Below are 17074 nucleotides of genomic sequence, written 5' to 3'. Positions count from 1 at the left end.
TACAAATTTGATCTGCATCAAAAATTTCTTCCCTGGGTCACTGCTGCTCAGAGCTACCAAGAAATATATTGGTATGTCTCTTTGTTTTTTTCCTTTTTTCCATTTTGTTTTGGTTTTTCTAGTGAAAATTCAGATTGGTTCACTCAATTCTTAGTAGTTTTCTCGTCCTACAAGATAATTCTTTCTCATCTATTGCAGAATGAACTGCATACTGGGGACTAAGATGCTGTGATTCTTTGCCTGCACAAAATAGGGCAGAGACCTGAGCTAAACTATCCCATCCTTTCCAAAGCATCACCACCTAAATACTACTATTTAATCCTGGAACCTCCAAGTAATACTATTTATCCATGGAAGAGTTTGGTGTGGTACTTTTCCTTCTTCCACATGGAAACCATGCCCTTGCCTTCTCTTCCCTTAGTCATTGGCCCATTTTCATCTGTGCTGGTCTTTCCAAGGCAGGGTACAGGATGGCTTCATGGTACTTGTATTAGCTCCAGCCCAAACCTCTTGTGGGCATCAGCAGGGCTTTGGTCCCAGCTCCTGAGTGGCTGCCATGTGGAAGATGCTCAAGCTCCCAGCACTCAAAGCAGAGTCATCTGAAAGGCCTGGGAAATTGCTCTGTGTTCCTGGCAAGGGCATGCCAAGCAGCAGGCCTGGGGAGCAAGAACCATGGTATAGTCCTTGGAAACTATTCTCCATGCTAGCTGAAAACACCAAGAAGTCTTGAGCCCCCCTTCAAGGCTGGTGCTCAGGCAGGGCTGTGCCATTGCCAAATCACTGTATGGTAGCACGACAAATCATCAATTACAGTTGTAAACCAGCCTGAGTTCAGGTTGCTGGGCAGCACCTGGTGCGAGGCTCCATGAAGAGGTGGGTGCATGCTGTGGTTCCTGGTGGGCGGGAGTTCCTAGGGGGCTGCTTGGAGCAGCTCTGAGCTTTTCCGTCTCTCATCTTGCATCCCCTGAGCCCAGCATGGCATCACACAAGCTGAGTTTTATTAGATCAAGCATGACCCCCAAAGTGAAGAGTGTGGAAGGTTGTAGCTCAGTTGGTGCAACTCATTGTTTTGGTCAACACAACATCAGTGACCTGCTGTACATTGACGTCTAGTTCAGAAACAATATTTTGGCCTGTTTGGGCCTTTTTTTAGATAGGTATTTTATTTGAGCCAGAAAACAGTGGGAAGTAAAGTCTGCCCAGAACAGTGACTGCCCAAATATCCCCAACTGCAAAACATCCCTCAGTTGACTTCTAATGAAAATGCAAGCATGTTTTCTACAGAGGCTTAAATCTTAATCAAGGAATGTCAGTGTGCCTAATATTGCAGGTCTTGTGATTGATAACAAGTTCATAACAGCATCCATGTCCAAAAAGAAGGGAAAATGTGTATTTACTCCATGCATGTATTAAGGCATCGCAAAAGTTTTATCTGCATAATGAGTTTGCAGTTCTGCAAATTGTTAATGGGGCTACATCGCAAGTGGTTCTCTGCCTTGACAATCATGTATACATATCGAGATTTCTATCATAATGACAATTTAGAGGGATGACTAATTGTTTTCCTCCAATAAATCCAATTAAATCAGCCTGATGTGGAGTCTGATGATTTCGAGCGCATGAGTCTCCACCCACATGCAAGAAAGGGAGTGAATAATTTCTGTGGCTGCTCCACTGCCCTGTTGTGTTTTATGCAATGATGTTCCTTTATGTCCTAAAGGAGAATTATAAGATTTTCTTTCTCCCCAGTTCACTCTATAGGGAAATGAATAAAAAGAATGATTTATCCTTTGGATTTTTTCTAAAGTTGTCAATGGAGATGGTGTTGAACATCAACATATGGAAACATGGCTGTCTCCTGGTCACTGAGAATATCTGTGTAGGGCTAGGGAAAGGACATGTCCTTTTTGGAGACTGCTGCACCTTTGAGTTGGTTCTGGTGACTTACACATCCTGTGGTGGGAATCATCAAAGGAGAGAGGATTTTCATCAGTGAGAATTTCTGAGTTTCTGCAGTCAGATGTGCTCTCCAAAGACTGTTGAATCAGGTCCCTCATTGGCTTAATTTTCTTCCAGACAATGTTCCTGGGGTGTGTTATAACTTGCTTTTTATTTTTTCCTCCTATTTTTCGCCACTGTTTTTTCTTATTTTCTGGTTTTCACTCACTGGCACACAAGAATTCCTCCCCCCTTAAAACAGGTGTCAAAACCAACATGCCCAGTGAGGAGGTGGGCCTGTGCTTGAGGCCAAAGCTGGGTGGTTTTAGACACCTGGTTCAGTAACAGAGCTGAAACAAACAACAGTGATGATGGCCAACTCATGGCAATATAAAGAGAAAGGCAAATTACTTATAAAGCTTTTATTTTGTGAATGAAGAAACAACCCCCAGAACCAACATGGTAAGTATTTGAAAGCTGTGGTGAGCAACTGCGTTCTCAGAATTAGGTTTTGATGGTGGGTTGTACCATAACAGGTGAGATAACCTCTGATCTGTGCTCTGGAAGAAGCACGTCCATGGCAAGATACATCTTTGGAAAAGTACATCCAGGCACAAAAATGCTGTTTGGAAGTTTGTTGGAGATGGTGTGTGATGCTGAGGGACAAACACATGATTTGCAATGTCAGGAGGAGCATCAGGTCCTGTAGAAAAACTTTGCAGTCTTCCCATGTGACATAAGCCTGAACTATGACATTCCTTTCATACTAAGGACCTCACTCCCACCTGTGTAAGTTAACTGGATTTCACACAAATTTGGCACTTACAGAGGATAAAGGTCTATCCCACATTTCAGCATGGAATTAAAACCTCAGCCAGGAAAACTTTCTCGTGTTTTGATTTTAAAGTCATGGGTCCCTCTGTAGGTTCAGTGGTCACAGAGTGCACCAGGCTCTTCCAAGGTCCCAGGGTGATTGAGCAGAAGATCACCCCAGGACCACTGAAATCCTCATGCATGACATCCTGATGATGTCATGTCAATATTCACTTATCTTTGTCCATTTTCTTTGCTGCTATGTGCTCAGCCACAAATTCTTGGCTCTTTGCAACAAGGCAGATAAAACATCAGTACAGAGAAGCCAGAGGGACAAGACTAAGATGAAACTGTAGAAAATATTTTGCTTGCAACCTTGCCAAAATCCACAGCCCTGTTTGCACTGGAGGGAAAGGGACTGTCCTTACTTTGAACGCTTTTAGATTGTTGGTATGCACTGAGGTTTGGCTCATGCCATACATCAGCCTTTCTTCATGCTACACCAACACCATTTCTCACTCCTGCTCTCCAGAACTATCCTTTCCCAGAACCAAGGCTCCAGTAGGCTGTGGCAGCTCTTCTTTTGCAGCCAAGAGGAGTTTTGAATGATACTTGTTGAAGCAGAGAAAGTTCAAGTGCACAGCTTCGAGGACCATCCAACCTGAGTAGGGATAGACCCCTGTGGTTCAGGAGCAGGTGATATTGAGGAAGATATATTCTGCACAGAGCTTTCAAAACAGTGCTTGTGCAGTGTACACAGTCCTATCCTCTGTGAACATAACTACATTGAATCTCTTCCTTCAGGCCGGACGTTCCCAGCTCTGTGAATCCACAAAACCATATTGGTCCTGTGAGGACCCCTTTGGGCAGCTTTCCATGTGGAGACAACATGGGCCTGCACTGCCCAAAAGCAATCCCAGGACATTCTAAGCTGTCATAGGGATGCGAGGATGCGCTCTTCCCACCATATTATGCTTCCTCCCAGCTCTGGACATCCCTCAGGGAGAAAATCCTCCTACATCACCATGGGTGTGTGCCCTGCCTGGCACATTTGAGTGCCTCTTTGGTGGGCCCTCTCAACCATGCTCAATTATTATGATGATAACCATTTTTTATATCTGTGAGGATGGGGAAGAAGGACCATCTGGATTATCACTGTAAGTATTCAAATGAGTATTTCCAGACTGTTTGGTGTTTGGGCTTTCTGGATTACATTGGGATAAATTCCCGACTTCCAAACTTTGTTTGCTTATCCTGGTTTCAAGAGTTTTTTTTCCCTTTTAATATTTGGGGTTTACCTTTATATAATTTCAATATCCATGTAAAGTAACAGTCAATTAATAATTCATTTACCTTCATGCAAGTGTTTTGTTTAGGGAAATTAATAGTAACAGAGCTGAGAGGCAATTTGCTGTTCCCATCAAACTCACGAAGTTTGTGCTTTCTTTGGCGCCATATAGACTCTTGTATGTTTTTCATTTTCTTTCTTTAGGGCAGAAGCAATAGCTGTGTTCACATCTGTGCCTCAGCTTGCAGTCTAACAGTGACCAGATATGCATAATAAATCTCAAACTAATGCTTCTTTTTGTTTTAGGCCAGCTGGGCAGGTACCAACCATATTAAGAATCACATATCACATCTTCAAGTTTGTATTTGCTCAAAGTAGCATCTGAAATGTAACTTTCCCTCCCAGTCTTTGACCCAATGCAGCTCAGTGTAGCTCCTAAGTGGATCAGACCCTTGTTCCACTACAAAATAAAACCAAAATTATAGTCAAGGTGAGCCGATACTGACCTTCAATGAGAGTTGACAGATAAACTCCTGTTCTCAATAAATAGAACACAGGTACATGATGACACACACTTGGAGTTATAATATATGGTAATACAATACAATAGAATGCAATATTATATTATATTATCTGTATTATCTTATTGTCTTAGGTTGCAACACGAGATGTAACCAAAAGTATGTATTCTATCTGTTAAAAGTGGGTGGGCAGTGATCTTTATCTCTTTCATGACCCATCCTTCATAACTCCTGGGGAGATATCCTCTGTTAATGGGTCAGCTGTTAAAATCAGGTGGGGCACTGTTCGTTATCTCTTCCACACCCATCCTTTCTCCAGGGAGATATCATCTGTTAATGGGCCATCGAGTCCCACTGCATGACTGATAAAATTACATCATCCCATTGGGAGATGTCCCACCCAGGGGCAGGAGCCAAGCATTTCCTACATGGATACAATCTGAAATTTGGAACATCAGAGCATCCTTTTTCCACTGGATTCCAGAGGAAAAGCCAGACCCTTCTACATCATCACTGGACCTTCAGAGGAAAACTGCACCCTTCTACAGGAGCACTGCTTCAACAGAACCACATCTGTCACTGCAGGAGGAGTGCAGCTACTATTTAATGGGACTGCTATCAACAGCCTGATCAAGAGCATGTCAGGTTCTATTCTGACTCTGTCAGTGTTTTTGTACTACTGCATTTTATTTGAATTTTCCTATTAAATTGTAGTTCTGACTTGGGATCTCCTACTGGTTTGCTTTTGAACTAGCACAATTATACAATATAATAGTATTACATTGTCTCCATCAGACCAAAGCAGAGGGAAGATGGCATTAATTGAAGGTTTGGTACTATTCTGCTGTGTCTTGTCAGTACTCAAATGACAGGATCTTACCATGTATTTAAATTACTTTTTGGTCACAATATCTAAAGAGGGAATTCATCTGTGAAGAGGCTAGGGCTGAATTCTGAAGACAGTGTGCAGCTTTTCTGTCACCAAACATCTAGTCCACTGCTGAGTCCACTGGCAATCACCTTGGAGGCTTGAACTGAGGAACTTCTTCCCTCTCTAAGTATTTGCAGTATGCAGCGGGCACCATGAGCTTGACTTTACTGATGGTTCCCATTAAATCTATGGAATGAACAAACTCTCCAGCAATTCATCAGGAAGAAAGTCAGAGACCTTGAGGAAAGAGCCAAGAGCGGTAGTTAAGATGAGCTAGTTAGCAGGACAACTTGAGGGTTTCCCTTATCTGTGCAAAGGAGTTGGCGACAGACTAATGAGATAGTTTAGTACTAAATGTGGCTGAACAGATGCAAGGGGTCCTGACACCTGTTCCTGGAAGTCACCATGTCCAGGGACACCTACAGCTATGGATGGCTTGGCAGGGCTGTTGTGCTGTGCACCCAGACCATGGTCCCCAGCAGCTGATGGACCTGTACCAGGTTGTGCCCATTACCACTAAGCTGGTTATAGTAAGATGAACTGAGCACCTCAACTGCAAAGTATTTAATTCTTTAAATTCTCCTATAGCAATGTAGTACAATAATTCTGTTCAGCTTCAGCCTCATAACTTTTTTGATTATCTGTGGCCTTATGGTGGTGATTTAAACCCAATGATTTATTGATTCAGTCTTAATTGGGTCCTGAACTGGGTCATTGCATCATTCCATCTTTAATTGCTTTAATGAAAGTCTAGCAAATATGATTGGTAATATGATTGCTTAGAGAAATTCTTGCCTGTTCGTGCTTCTTAATGAAATCCATAAAAGTGAAAAAAGGAATGATCTTATCCTACTAAAATGCCACTTGTATTATGGAGTCTGAGCAAAACTCAGAAAATCAATCTGCAGTGCCCTTGGTTCTTCCTCCAAATATGTTTTCAGAAAGAGAAAAACTTAGTACCTCAGCAAACATCCCCACAGAAGAAGAATGAGGGGAAGAAAACAGTAAAATATGAAGCTAAAATCTGATACTCAGATTTCCTTCATCTTTGCTAGCAAAAGGAGAACACCTAAAAGCCTACTTATATCCCAAAATTGAACTTCAGCCCAGTGGTTAGAGTACACGCTGGGATCCCTCCTGCTCTGGGACCACAAATCTGTGGGTTTTGAGGTCTTTCATCATGTCCCCAAAAGTTTGACTCATGCCCCATTCTCTTCGCAGTCAGTTTGGTGCCCAAATGAACATTTTAGGCAGAGGACTCAGCACTACCCATGAGAAGGATGATTTTCTCCCTGTTTTGTTTTGCCACATTCATGAGAAGCATGGGAATGGCTGTCCTTGATCCCCACTGTCAGTTGCTGCCTGTTGCCTGCTAAGTTCCTCTGCACCTCTTCCCCTCTGAATTTCCAGCAAGGCTGCTGCATCTGCAATGTATTTTCTAACCACTGGGCTAATGAGCTCTGTGTTGCCAAAGCTGCCTGTAACTTCTTAATGTCCCCCTGTTTTATGGCTGGAAATATGCTGCTTCCTCCTGCTCCTTGCTCATCAATGAACACTGTACTTCGCATCTCACTTGACCCTGACTCCTGCTGCAGAGAAAATATCACTACTTACCAGCAGTGCAAAGCCCCCCACCAGCCCTGCTCATACAGCCTGAAGGCTGTTCCATAAAAAAACACAAATAATCTGCTTCAAAACTGAATTTGCAAAACCAAAGAAAATCTGCAGTCAATTAAAAGCAATGAGAATTAAGAATACAGCAGATGAGAAATACAAAGTTAAGATCAGCTTGATCCCCAGTGTGACAGTGCATTTTATTTTACCCTCTAGGAGAGCAAGGATTTTTGTCTCTGCATGGGCTGTGATGATGAGGCTAGAAAGCTTCCATTATGTTTTAATTAAACAGTGTGATTATATTTTTCTTTCTCCAGCCCATTTAGCCCCTGAGTCAGTGCACAGAACGAAGTACAGGTCACGGGTGCTCCGAGTGCAGCACTAACCACTCTCCATTGATCAGGGCTGGATCTGGAGCCCCAATAACTGTCCCGAGGCTGTCCACAGCTCTGACTGCACTTCCAGTTCCCCTGCTCTGAGCAGGGACACCTTCCACTAGACCAGGTTGCTCAAAGTCCCATCCAACCAGGCCTTTAACATCTCCAGGGATGGGGCATCCACAGCTTCTCTGGACAACCTGTGCCTGTGTGTCATTAACACACAAGAAAGCATTTCTTCCTTATCTTCTGACCATGCACTCTGTCTTGGAGCAATTTCAGATTGATGGTTTTTTGTCTCCGTAGGGTGAGGTATCAAATATGTGGCTACAAAGTGGACTTCCCAGGTGACATCAGGATGTAACTACAGATGATTTCTGGCAGAGGCTGTTAGCAAGTGGCAGCACTGGGACCATCACATTGCACCCAGACATGGTACAATGCTGGGGACTCACCAATGGTTAAAAGGAGATTTAGCTGACTGCCTGCAGCTGAAGAATTTTCAGCCATTCACTGTAATGTGCCTCAATTGCTGTGGATTTTCCACAGAAGTAATAGACTAGACATCAGCAAAAATATTTAGAGAAAATGTTTTTCAGTTGCAAATAGTTGACAGTTTGGAAAGTACTTTTTCCATGCTCTGAAGCAGAGACCAGCATCAGCACAGAAGCCTTCAATCTGAACAGTGTCAATACAGCTACTGAAAATATTGTAAAGTCACAACTGCCCTGCTCTCCCAGTGAGCAGGGCTGCTTCCAGACACAATTATAAGGTACATTTCTTATGGTGGAAGTTTGGTCTTCATCTTGTGTTCATAGGAAGCAAAATGTTTTGCATATGTAAAAAAGAATAGATTGTAATCCTGAAATGAGTCTGAATCACCTATGTATGGACAGGAAAAGAGATATCAGGTTATGAGATATTTTCTTTTTACTAAAGAAATGGTTTAAATTGCTGCCAGCTTCCAACTAACACACTGTATTTATAGGTGCATATTGCAATTTCTAACACCTCTGAAACAAATAATTTGAAGACAGTATAACCTATGATCTGCTTTCCTATAGCAAGAACTGCTTTTCCTGGCACCAAGAAATGGGAAAAGTAATTAATTGGTGACAGTCTGTGACATTTTCTCTTCCTTATCTCTTCAGGCCAAGTCTCCAGCAAGCACGATATTTCAAAAATAATCATATGAGAAATATTAAAGATAGGAAAACAAAACTGTTGCCCCATTGCCATGGAAATGCATGGGAAGAGTTCAAGCAAGCACCCCTTCTGATGTGGCCATGTGTTTGTCCTTGGCCTGTGAGCAGAGATCAGGCAGCTCATCCTCTCCATGGTCTGACTGGGATTTACTGGCGTGGCAAATAAATAAATAAATGCCTTTGACCTTGGAGGCTCTCTGCTTTTCTCTGGGCAGGGCAAGTGGAACAAAAATATCATCTGGGACAACCTGCTGGTCTGAACTTTCCTCCACCCTTCTTGATTGGTTCAGCCCTTCCCGGGTGGCTTCTGGCACAGCTCAACACAAGCTGTCTGACCTCTTCCCAAGCCACTGGTGACCCCATGGGAACATCTGCCCAACAGTCTCACTCTTACCTCCTGGGTGAGAAAGGGATGAAGGAATTGGACTATGGAGGTTAAACGAAGTGTTTTTTCCCCTCTGGTCATTGTCCTGAGACTCCACCTGGAGTGCTGGTTTACCTGCCCAAGTGCTACTCATCCTCCATGCATAGACACATGGCTCCTGTCAGGAAGGATTTCCCAGTTTTCCTCCTTCCAGGCAGTTTGGGTGTATAAGAAGTGCCAGATCATGGCAGTCCTGGAGATGGACTCATGTTCTGTGTGGGGACTGTGTAAAAACTTTCAATAGTCAAAAGCTGTCAAAAAAGCTCTTGACACTAGGAAACAAAAGAGACCTGAGCTTTGCTCCAGCCAAAAGGACATTGTCCCCTCCCTTTTGTTGAGATAGTTGCTTTCTTGTCTAAATAAGCAATCCAAGTTTTGGCACCTAATGCATATTGCTTGATTCCCACTCTGCAAGGTTCTACAACTCTGATGTGGTGGCACCTCCCCTCCCTGCCCCACTCAAGAAGGTGACAGTTCTAGAAACTGCAGCAGGGGCCAAAAGTCAAGGGCCCCTGAATTCTCTTATGCAGACCTTCCAGTGAACTGCTGTATAGTTCGAGTGGTTTACATGTATCTTGCTGCCTTTGCTTGACTTTGAGTGGAGAGGGATCACGCAAAGCCTTGCTTGGAACATTTTAAGTACCTAGTGTAGTCAGTGGAAGGATGAAGTATTCTGTTGCGTTTGTTCCCAGACTGTGATATATAGGCTGTACGTTGGCAGCCGGTGACCTTCCAAAACCATGCGGTTTTTGGTTTCCTTTTGACTGCCTTTCTTGCAGAAAAGATCTCAAGAGTTTGTAAGAGCAAATAGAAATGAAGAAAAGGAGCCAGGCCACTTTGTGTGCTCTGGATGTTGACAGCAATGGCTTGAGCTCATCTCTATTCTTCACCATGCTGCCAAGTTGCCACCCAAAAGCGATGTCTCTAGGTCAGCAGCCTGCCTGGGCCACTCCCACCTCAGAAGGAATCACTTGTTCATTGCTCTCCAGCCTGGTCCTTTACCTGGAACTAAAGCTGGAGCTGTGCAGCTCCTGGCCATCTGCTGACACAAAACACGAGTGACAGAGGCTGTCTTTCTCCAGTGGGGGTCCTTGGGCTCCCTTACAAAGACTCTTGATGGACAGTGTGTAGCAAATGACTGTCCCTTTCCCAGGATCTTTTCCACATCTCCAATCCTGGTACTGGTGACCCGGTACTTCTGTAAGAGAAATTCTGGCCCTGTGAGTGTTCCCAGCTCCAGCATCTCTCCTGTAAATGCTTCTCATCTCATTGCTGAGCTCATTGGAGCATCCTCATCTTTATGACACCACCCCAGCACATACACAAACCCCTCAGCACTGCAGAGGCATCCAGGAGATTAAGATGCAATAAAAATCTGCTTTCATCAGTCCTGTCAAAGCTGTCTGTGCTGCCACCAATGGCAGCTGGACTGTCCAGGGAAGCACAGGCTCAGGAAGGTTCATTTAGTGCATTTGCTGTGGTTTTAGCCATGCAGCACTATGAAGTCTCTGCTGAGTATGTGTGCATTGCAAACCCAAAACATTTCAAAGGCTTCCTGCTGATTTTTCTTGGGGCAAGGGGTAAATAGAAGGGACTTCTGTCAAATTTTGTCATTACTCCAAAGTGGGAGGTTGCCAAAGAGAATGTCACTTTACTGATTATATTTTAACATTGCAAAACAATTATTTACCACCTAAAACTTGTTCTGAGAAATAGCTTTGTGTTTGTGGAAAATGTCACTACAAAGTAACATTACCATCCATAGGCAGATAACCAGAGGGGGAGATGCCATTACACACAATCAGCATTAACCAAAGCAGCCAACAATTGCTGGAACACTCTCACCAGGAGAAACCATCAGGCACCTCAGGAGTGGTGTGATGCCACCAAACCCAACTAATGGAAAACCAACCAAGTCGTAGAAACATTGAATCATTTAGATTGGAAAAGACCCTCAGGAATATTTAGTTCAACAGTTAAACCAGTACCACCCTGTTCACCACTAAATCACGTCCCCAAGTACCACATCTACATGTCTTATAAATACCCTCAGTGACAGTGACTCTACCACTTCCCTGGGCAACCTTTTCCAGGGCTTGATAATCATTGTGGTGAAGAGATTTTTGCTTATATCCAAGCCATACCTCCCCTGGTACAACTTGAGGCTGTTTCCTTTTGTAGTCGTATTTGTTGCCTGCAAGAAGAGCCTTGTGCAGTGTAGTGGTTTTGGACTAGGGCCTGGCCCTAGTCAGACTAGTTATTGGCTGAACAGCCGGAACCAAGAGAGATTTTTGGGGGTTTTCATCTTTACATGAATATTTCACAAAGGCATATAATTTTGGTGTAAGGCATATTATTGGTGTAATAATGTGTCAATACTAAAAATCAGACACCGATTGGTTTTTGCTAGGTCCAGAGGAGGGCACCCAGGTCTTGACAGGGAACTATTTTAGGAAATTAATATAATTAAATAATAATAATATAATATAATTAATAATATAATATAACGTAATCAATATAAAACACCACCTACTTTCTGGATATTATGAAGAACCATAAACTGTCTCCTGAACCACCTTTCCTCCTGGCTTAGCCCCCCAGCTCCCCCAGCTGCTGCTCATTAAACTTGTGCTCCAGAGCCTTCCCCAGCTCCATTCCTTTCTCTGGACACATTCCAGCACCTCAAGGTCTTTCTGCAATTAAGAAGCCCAAAACTGAACCCGGTGTTCAAGATATGGCTTCACCAGTGGCCAGTACAGGGACAAAATCACTACCCTGATCCTGTTGGCCACACTATTTCTGGTACAAGTCAGGTGCCATTGGCCTTTTTGCCCACCTGGGCACTCTCTGGCTCATGTTCAGTCACTGTTGACCAGCACCCCCAGGTCCTTTTCCACTAAAAATCTTTCCAGCCACTCTGCCCCCAGCCTGTGGTGCTGCATGGGGTTGCTGTAATTGAAGTATTTCACCTTCTTTAATCTCATGCAATTGGCCTCAGCCCACTGAACCAGCCTGTCTAGCTCCCACTGTAGGGACACCCTCAAGCCAATCATCACTCTCAGCTCTCACCCAACCTGTTATCATCTGCACCAGATCCTGGTCCCCCAAAAGATTACTCCTCCCAAAGACAGCATTGCTCCTGCCCCACTAAATCCCTGTGGTGCCTGCCTTCCCAGACATCCCTGTTGGGATGGCTTGGGCTGGTTTCCTGCACAGCCAGTGAGCCCTCCCAGAAGTGCCACATGTGCTGGGACGTGCTGTCCTGCTCACTGTGCTTGTTTAGGGGATTAGGAACATGCCTGAACCCAAGCACATGCTCGAAATGATATTTCACATGCAAAGCAGGCTGGTTTGGAGGGAAATAGGTGTATTTCTGTGATTAAATGAAAATAATTGGGGTTAAATGGGGAGGAAAATGAAATTTCCTTGCAATTACTTGGATTTGTTAATAAGAAAGAATGACATATGTTTTCAGTTTTATCTGCTTTCCACAGTTTTGTCTCTATGATTTTTCTCCTTTCAGAAATTAATTTGGACTCCTTTGCTTCATTAATGGGAGATTACCTATCTTGGCAAGAGGTTTTATGTATTAGGAATGGGCTTTACTGATGCAACTCTGAAACACTGATATGCTCTTTGGTTCCAAAACCCCCTTCTGCCAAAACCCAAACAGAATAACATGGCTATTTCCCTAAATTATTATTCAAACATAAGGAAGTAATTTTTTCCTCAGTGGTTTTGATGTCAAGGAGCAAAGAAAGCTGCTAACAGTGTCTGCTCCCCATAAATCCTCCCTCACTTTGTGGTTCTTCCCCAGTTTTTCAGGTAGGGTTTTTAAATCAGGATGATATTGAGATTTATGAGAATAGTTTATTTGATGCACTTTGTTCTATAAACATCCACTTTCAAAAAACCTATAGAGTTTAGTTGTAAAAGCCAAAAATTCAAGGTGTATTGGGGTGCAGGTTACCATCTGAATTATCCACTTACACTCTGGTGAGACACACAAGTCCTGCAAAAGCTGTGGCAGAAATAGTAGAAGAGGAATATGTTAATAGTTAAAAGAGGACAATCCTTAAGAGAATGATCTCCTCTTCTCTTCTCTTCTCTCTTCTCTTCTCTTCTCTTCTCTTCTCTTCTCTTCTCTTCTCTTCTCTTCTCTTCTCTTCTCTTCTCTTCTCTTCTCTTCTCCTCTCTTCTCTTCTCCTCTCTTCTCTTCTCTTCTCTTCTCTTCTCTTCTCTTCTCTTCTCTTCTCTTCTCTTCTCTTCTCTTCTCTTCTCTTCTCTTCTCTTCTCTTCTCTTCTCTTCTCTTCTCTTCTCTCCTCTCCTCTCCTCTCCTCTCCTCTCCTCTCCTCTCCTCTCCTCTCCTCTCCTCTCCTCTCCTCTCCTCTCCTCTCCTCTCTTCTCTTCTCTTCTCTTCTCTTCTCTTCTCTTCTCTTCTCTTCTCTTCTCTTCTCTTCTCTTCTCTTCTCTTCTCTTCTCTTCTCTTCTCTTCTCTTCTCTCTTCTTCCCTTCCCTTCCCTTCCCTTCCCTTCCCTTCCCTTCCCTTCCCTTCCCTTCCCTTCCCTTCCCTTCCCTTCCCTTCCCTTCCCTTCCCTTCCCTTCCCTTCCCTTCCCTTCCCTTCCCTTCCCTTCCCTTCCCTTCCCTTCCCTTCCCTTCCCTTCCCTTCCCTTCCCTTCCCTTCCCTTCCCTTCCCTTCCCTTCCCTTCCCTTCCCTTCCCTTCCCTTCCCTTCCCTTCCCTTCCCTTCCCTTCCCTTCCCTTCCCTTCCCTTCCCTTCCCTTCCCTTCCCTTCCCTCCTTCTTACAATTACTCTGTCCTACAATTATTCTGTCCTGTTACTATTAATTTTGCTCTTTCACTACTTCTTGTCATTCCCTGTATCCATCAGGAAAAATTTATTTGTCCACAAAAACACTCCCACAGTGAATACAGATGCCAAAAATCCCATCCTTGTCTCCAGTTGTGTCCAGCTGCTCTGGAAACCCCTAGCACTGGTCTTGCAGATGTTCTGGCAGGCTTCAAGCTCCTGATATGTTTTGCAAAAGCACATGTTACTAATTTGTAAAGCATCTTTGAACTTCTCAAGGGGGACTGACACATTTGGTGTTGTTTCTAACCAAATGGGGATTTTTTTTTTGGCTTTCTATTTTTTTACCAGGATGGTTTTTTTTGGTTTTACTCCATCTCTTGCCAACTCATCCAGCTATGCCAACCCCCTCTTCATTTCTGCATCTCAGTCCCTCTCTCATAGCTTTTCAAGAGGAACATACTCAATCATGCTTTTCCCCTTACTCTTGGAAATGGCATTAAATTTTGCCCTTTTTGCAAGTCTCCAGATGAGATGATCCCTGAAATTACTATGGAGTGGGTCTAAAAGTTATAGCAGGTGTCAGACAGGCTGTGTGTGAGGTGTACCAGCCTGGGTAGACACAACCCAAATTCCTCACTCCACCTGTGTTCCCTGCACGTGCAGCCTACCTGGTCACTCTCTGGATCCTGTCACCAGCAGGGACAGGCAATTAATGCTGACACTTTAATGGCATTTTTATTTAGGTCTGGGATACCCTTTAACTTGTTGAGAGGGTTAACACGTGACCTACTCTGACTGCTAGTCCTTATCTCTGGAAATGATCCAAACCCAAGCAGAAATGAACAGGAAAAAAATTCACCAGGAAAGAACCTTTTAGGGTTTTGTACCCAGTGAGAGCATTTTGAGTTGCATTTGGACTTTGCATTTGAGGTGGTTATTTTTGTTTTCTTTGAAGGATAAACAAAATTCTCAGAAAACTTATAAGGAGAACAAAATGTTTTACTTGTGGGGGGGGGGGGTTGGTTTTTTTTAAGGAAGACAAAGGGGGAAACAGGAAGAAAATTCCAATCTTTTCATCAAGCAACAAAAATAACAGCCAAAAGAAAAATATATTCAACACTATGTTTGGAAAATCTGCAGGAACAGCAAAAGTGTAACGGTATTAATTATACTTTCTCAGGTTCATACAAACACTTATAAAACATAAATGAGTACCAGAGGGAATATTTTTATTAACAAAAAAATAAACCACAAGCTTTTAATACCTATCCCCGGAAAAGCAGTTCATTTATTTAAACAGTAGTTTGGAGATCAGAAAATAAAACAATAAAATGTAATTAATTTTCTGTGGATTTAAATTTTGGAGTTAAAATCTCTTGATGGCTTCTAGGGAAGCCTAAGTTCTGTAGTTATTCTCAGGAAACAGCATTGCTGACTCCAGCAGAAAACAATTCAAATTGTGGTGATGTGGGAGGCGGAGCTTTTGAAACCATTGGAGTTTGTGGAGGAGTCAGAATCTTAAGAAATGCCAATATTATTTCAGGAGGGGAACAAAAAAGTATTTCCAAAAGGAGCAAAACTGGAAGGTAATGAGAATTATCTTCTGTGTTCTGCCTGGACTGAAGCTCACATTTGAAAGTTGATAGGGGCTTTTCCAAGTGCAGGGATAGTTTCAAGCATTAACATTATCAGCCACAGATACTGATGCCTACACCCACACTACTTCAGCAGAAGTCAGTTTGTAAATGCCTAATAAAGGATATGATGGACTTTTCTTTTTTACAAGATAACCAAGAAACAGGTTTTACTTCATATTTTAAGAAATTAGACTATATCAAATGTGTAATAAAAATATCTTCTATAGGATTTTAAAATATATACATATATAAACTACCTAAATTGTAATGCCCTGTTGATATTGATATGGTCTCTACAGGTTTTAAGTGTAACTAAGTGAGGCTGCCCAGCAACCTCCATCATACCTCAAACAGTGACTACAAAACTTGAAGTTTTGTCCACTCTAACTTAAACCTGCTTGAGAACAGGATCTGAAATTGCCTGCTGGACCTGATCCAATACCCACTCATAGCCTAAGTCCACTCCTGACGGCAAGATTGGGTCTTAAACATAGTCCCAAAATGATGTGGTTTCCAACCCAGTTGACTGACCCATGATAAAGGCGCCTGAGGGAGTCACTGAGAGCCTTGAGGCACTTCTTGGAAAAATAAAAATTGTTGTGTATTTGATTTAGAATATTTAAGGATATATATAGGAATAGTCTTAAGACAATTTGGGTGCTGAAGAGAGGCACAAACTGCCTGAGTCTCAGACATAGCCTATGCCCAGGCACTGGATGAAGACTTCAGTCAAGCTCAAGCAAGATTGAGAGCCTGGGGGTGATAAGGGAGCACAGGGCATTCATGCCTTCATCCTTCCCACCACATCCATCTCTAGATCCCAAGCCTTGCTTGCCCAGCCCATGAGGAAGAGGTAAACTGGCAGGAAGAGCTCCTGCGCCAAGTGCCTGCAATGGCCCTGAGGGCTGGGCTGGGACTTCCATCAAAGACAACCTAAAACTGGTGGCAGAGGTGAAGGTGGGTGAGGGAGGAGAAGCACAAACGACTGTCTGGCCCTGTGTCCACTGAGAACAGCAAGGACATGGCTTTGGGCTGTCCCAAATCCAGCTGGCATTCCTGCTTAAACTGGCACTGTGTCTAAAGCAAGTTAAAATTTGTTTTCCATGCAAGGTTTAAAGCACAGCATGGACAAGGTGTGAGGGCCAGACCCTGATCTAACGCAGACAAAACTCGCCACTACCATTGGCCTGAGCACTTATCCTTGCGTTACACTTTAAGGTAGGTGCCGTGGGAGTTCTCCTGCTTCAAAGAGTTAATATAGGGGATTTGACCACCTGCAGAGGAGAGTTTCTCGCTGAGCTTTCGGTTCACCAGCTCCATGTGCCTGGAGTTTTTCCTGGCTTGCCGGAGAGACCTCTTGACTTTCTTCACCCGATCTCGCAGTTGCTTGTTGCGCTTCTCCAGTGTCGCCACTTTCTGCTGGAGCTTCTTCACTCTGTCCTCCTCCTCAAACAGGGCCTTCTGCACCGAGGAGCACATCAGCTGTGGAGACAGCAGCACATCATCAGCTTC

At 43.5% G+C, this 17074-nt stretch overlaps 1 protein-coding gene across 1 annotated transcript in view; it reads right to left on the bottom strand.

Moving 5' to 3' along the window:
* Positions 1-16768: 16768 nt before the first annotated feature.
* CCDC3 (coiled-coil domain containing 3) overlaps positions 16769-17074 on the bottom strand; it is a 34116-nt gene continuing 33810 nt past the window's right edge. Inside the window, exon 3 of the mRNA XM_062490851.1 lies at positions 16769-17044. Coding sequence (XP_062346835.1) covers positions 16769-17044 — 276 coding nt within the window. The remainder of the gene's footprint in view (positions 17045-17074) is intronic.

Source organism: Cinclus cinclus, chromosome 4, assembly GCF_963662255.1.
Source record: "Cinclus cinclus chromosome 4, bCinCin1.1, whole genome shotgun sequence".
Taxonomy (NCBI): Eukaryota; Metazoa; Chordata; class Aves; order Passeriformes; family Cinclidae; genus Cinclus; species Cinclus cinclus.
Note: the sequence above shows the minus strand (reverse complement) of the source record. Positions and strands in the feature narration are given on the sequence as shown.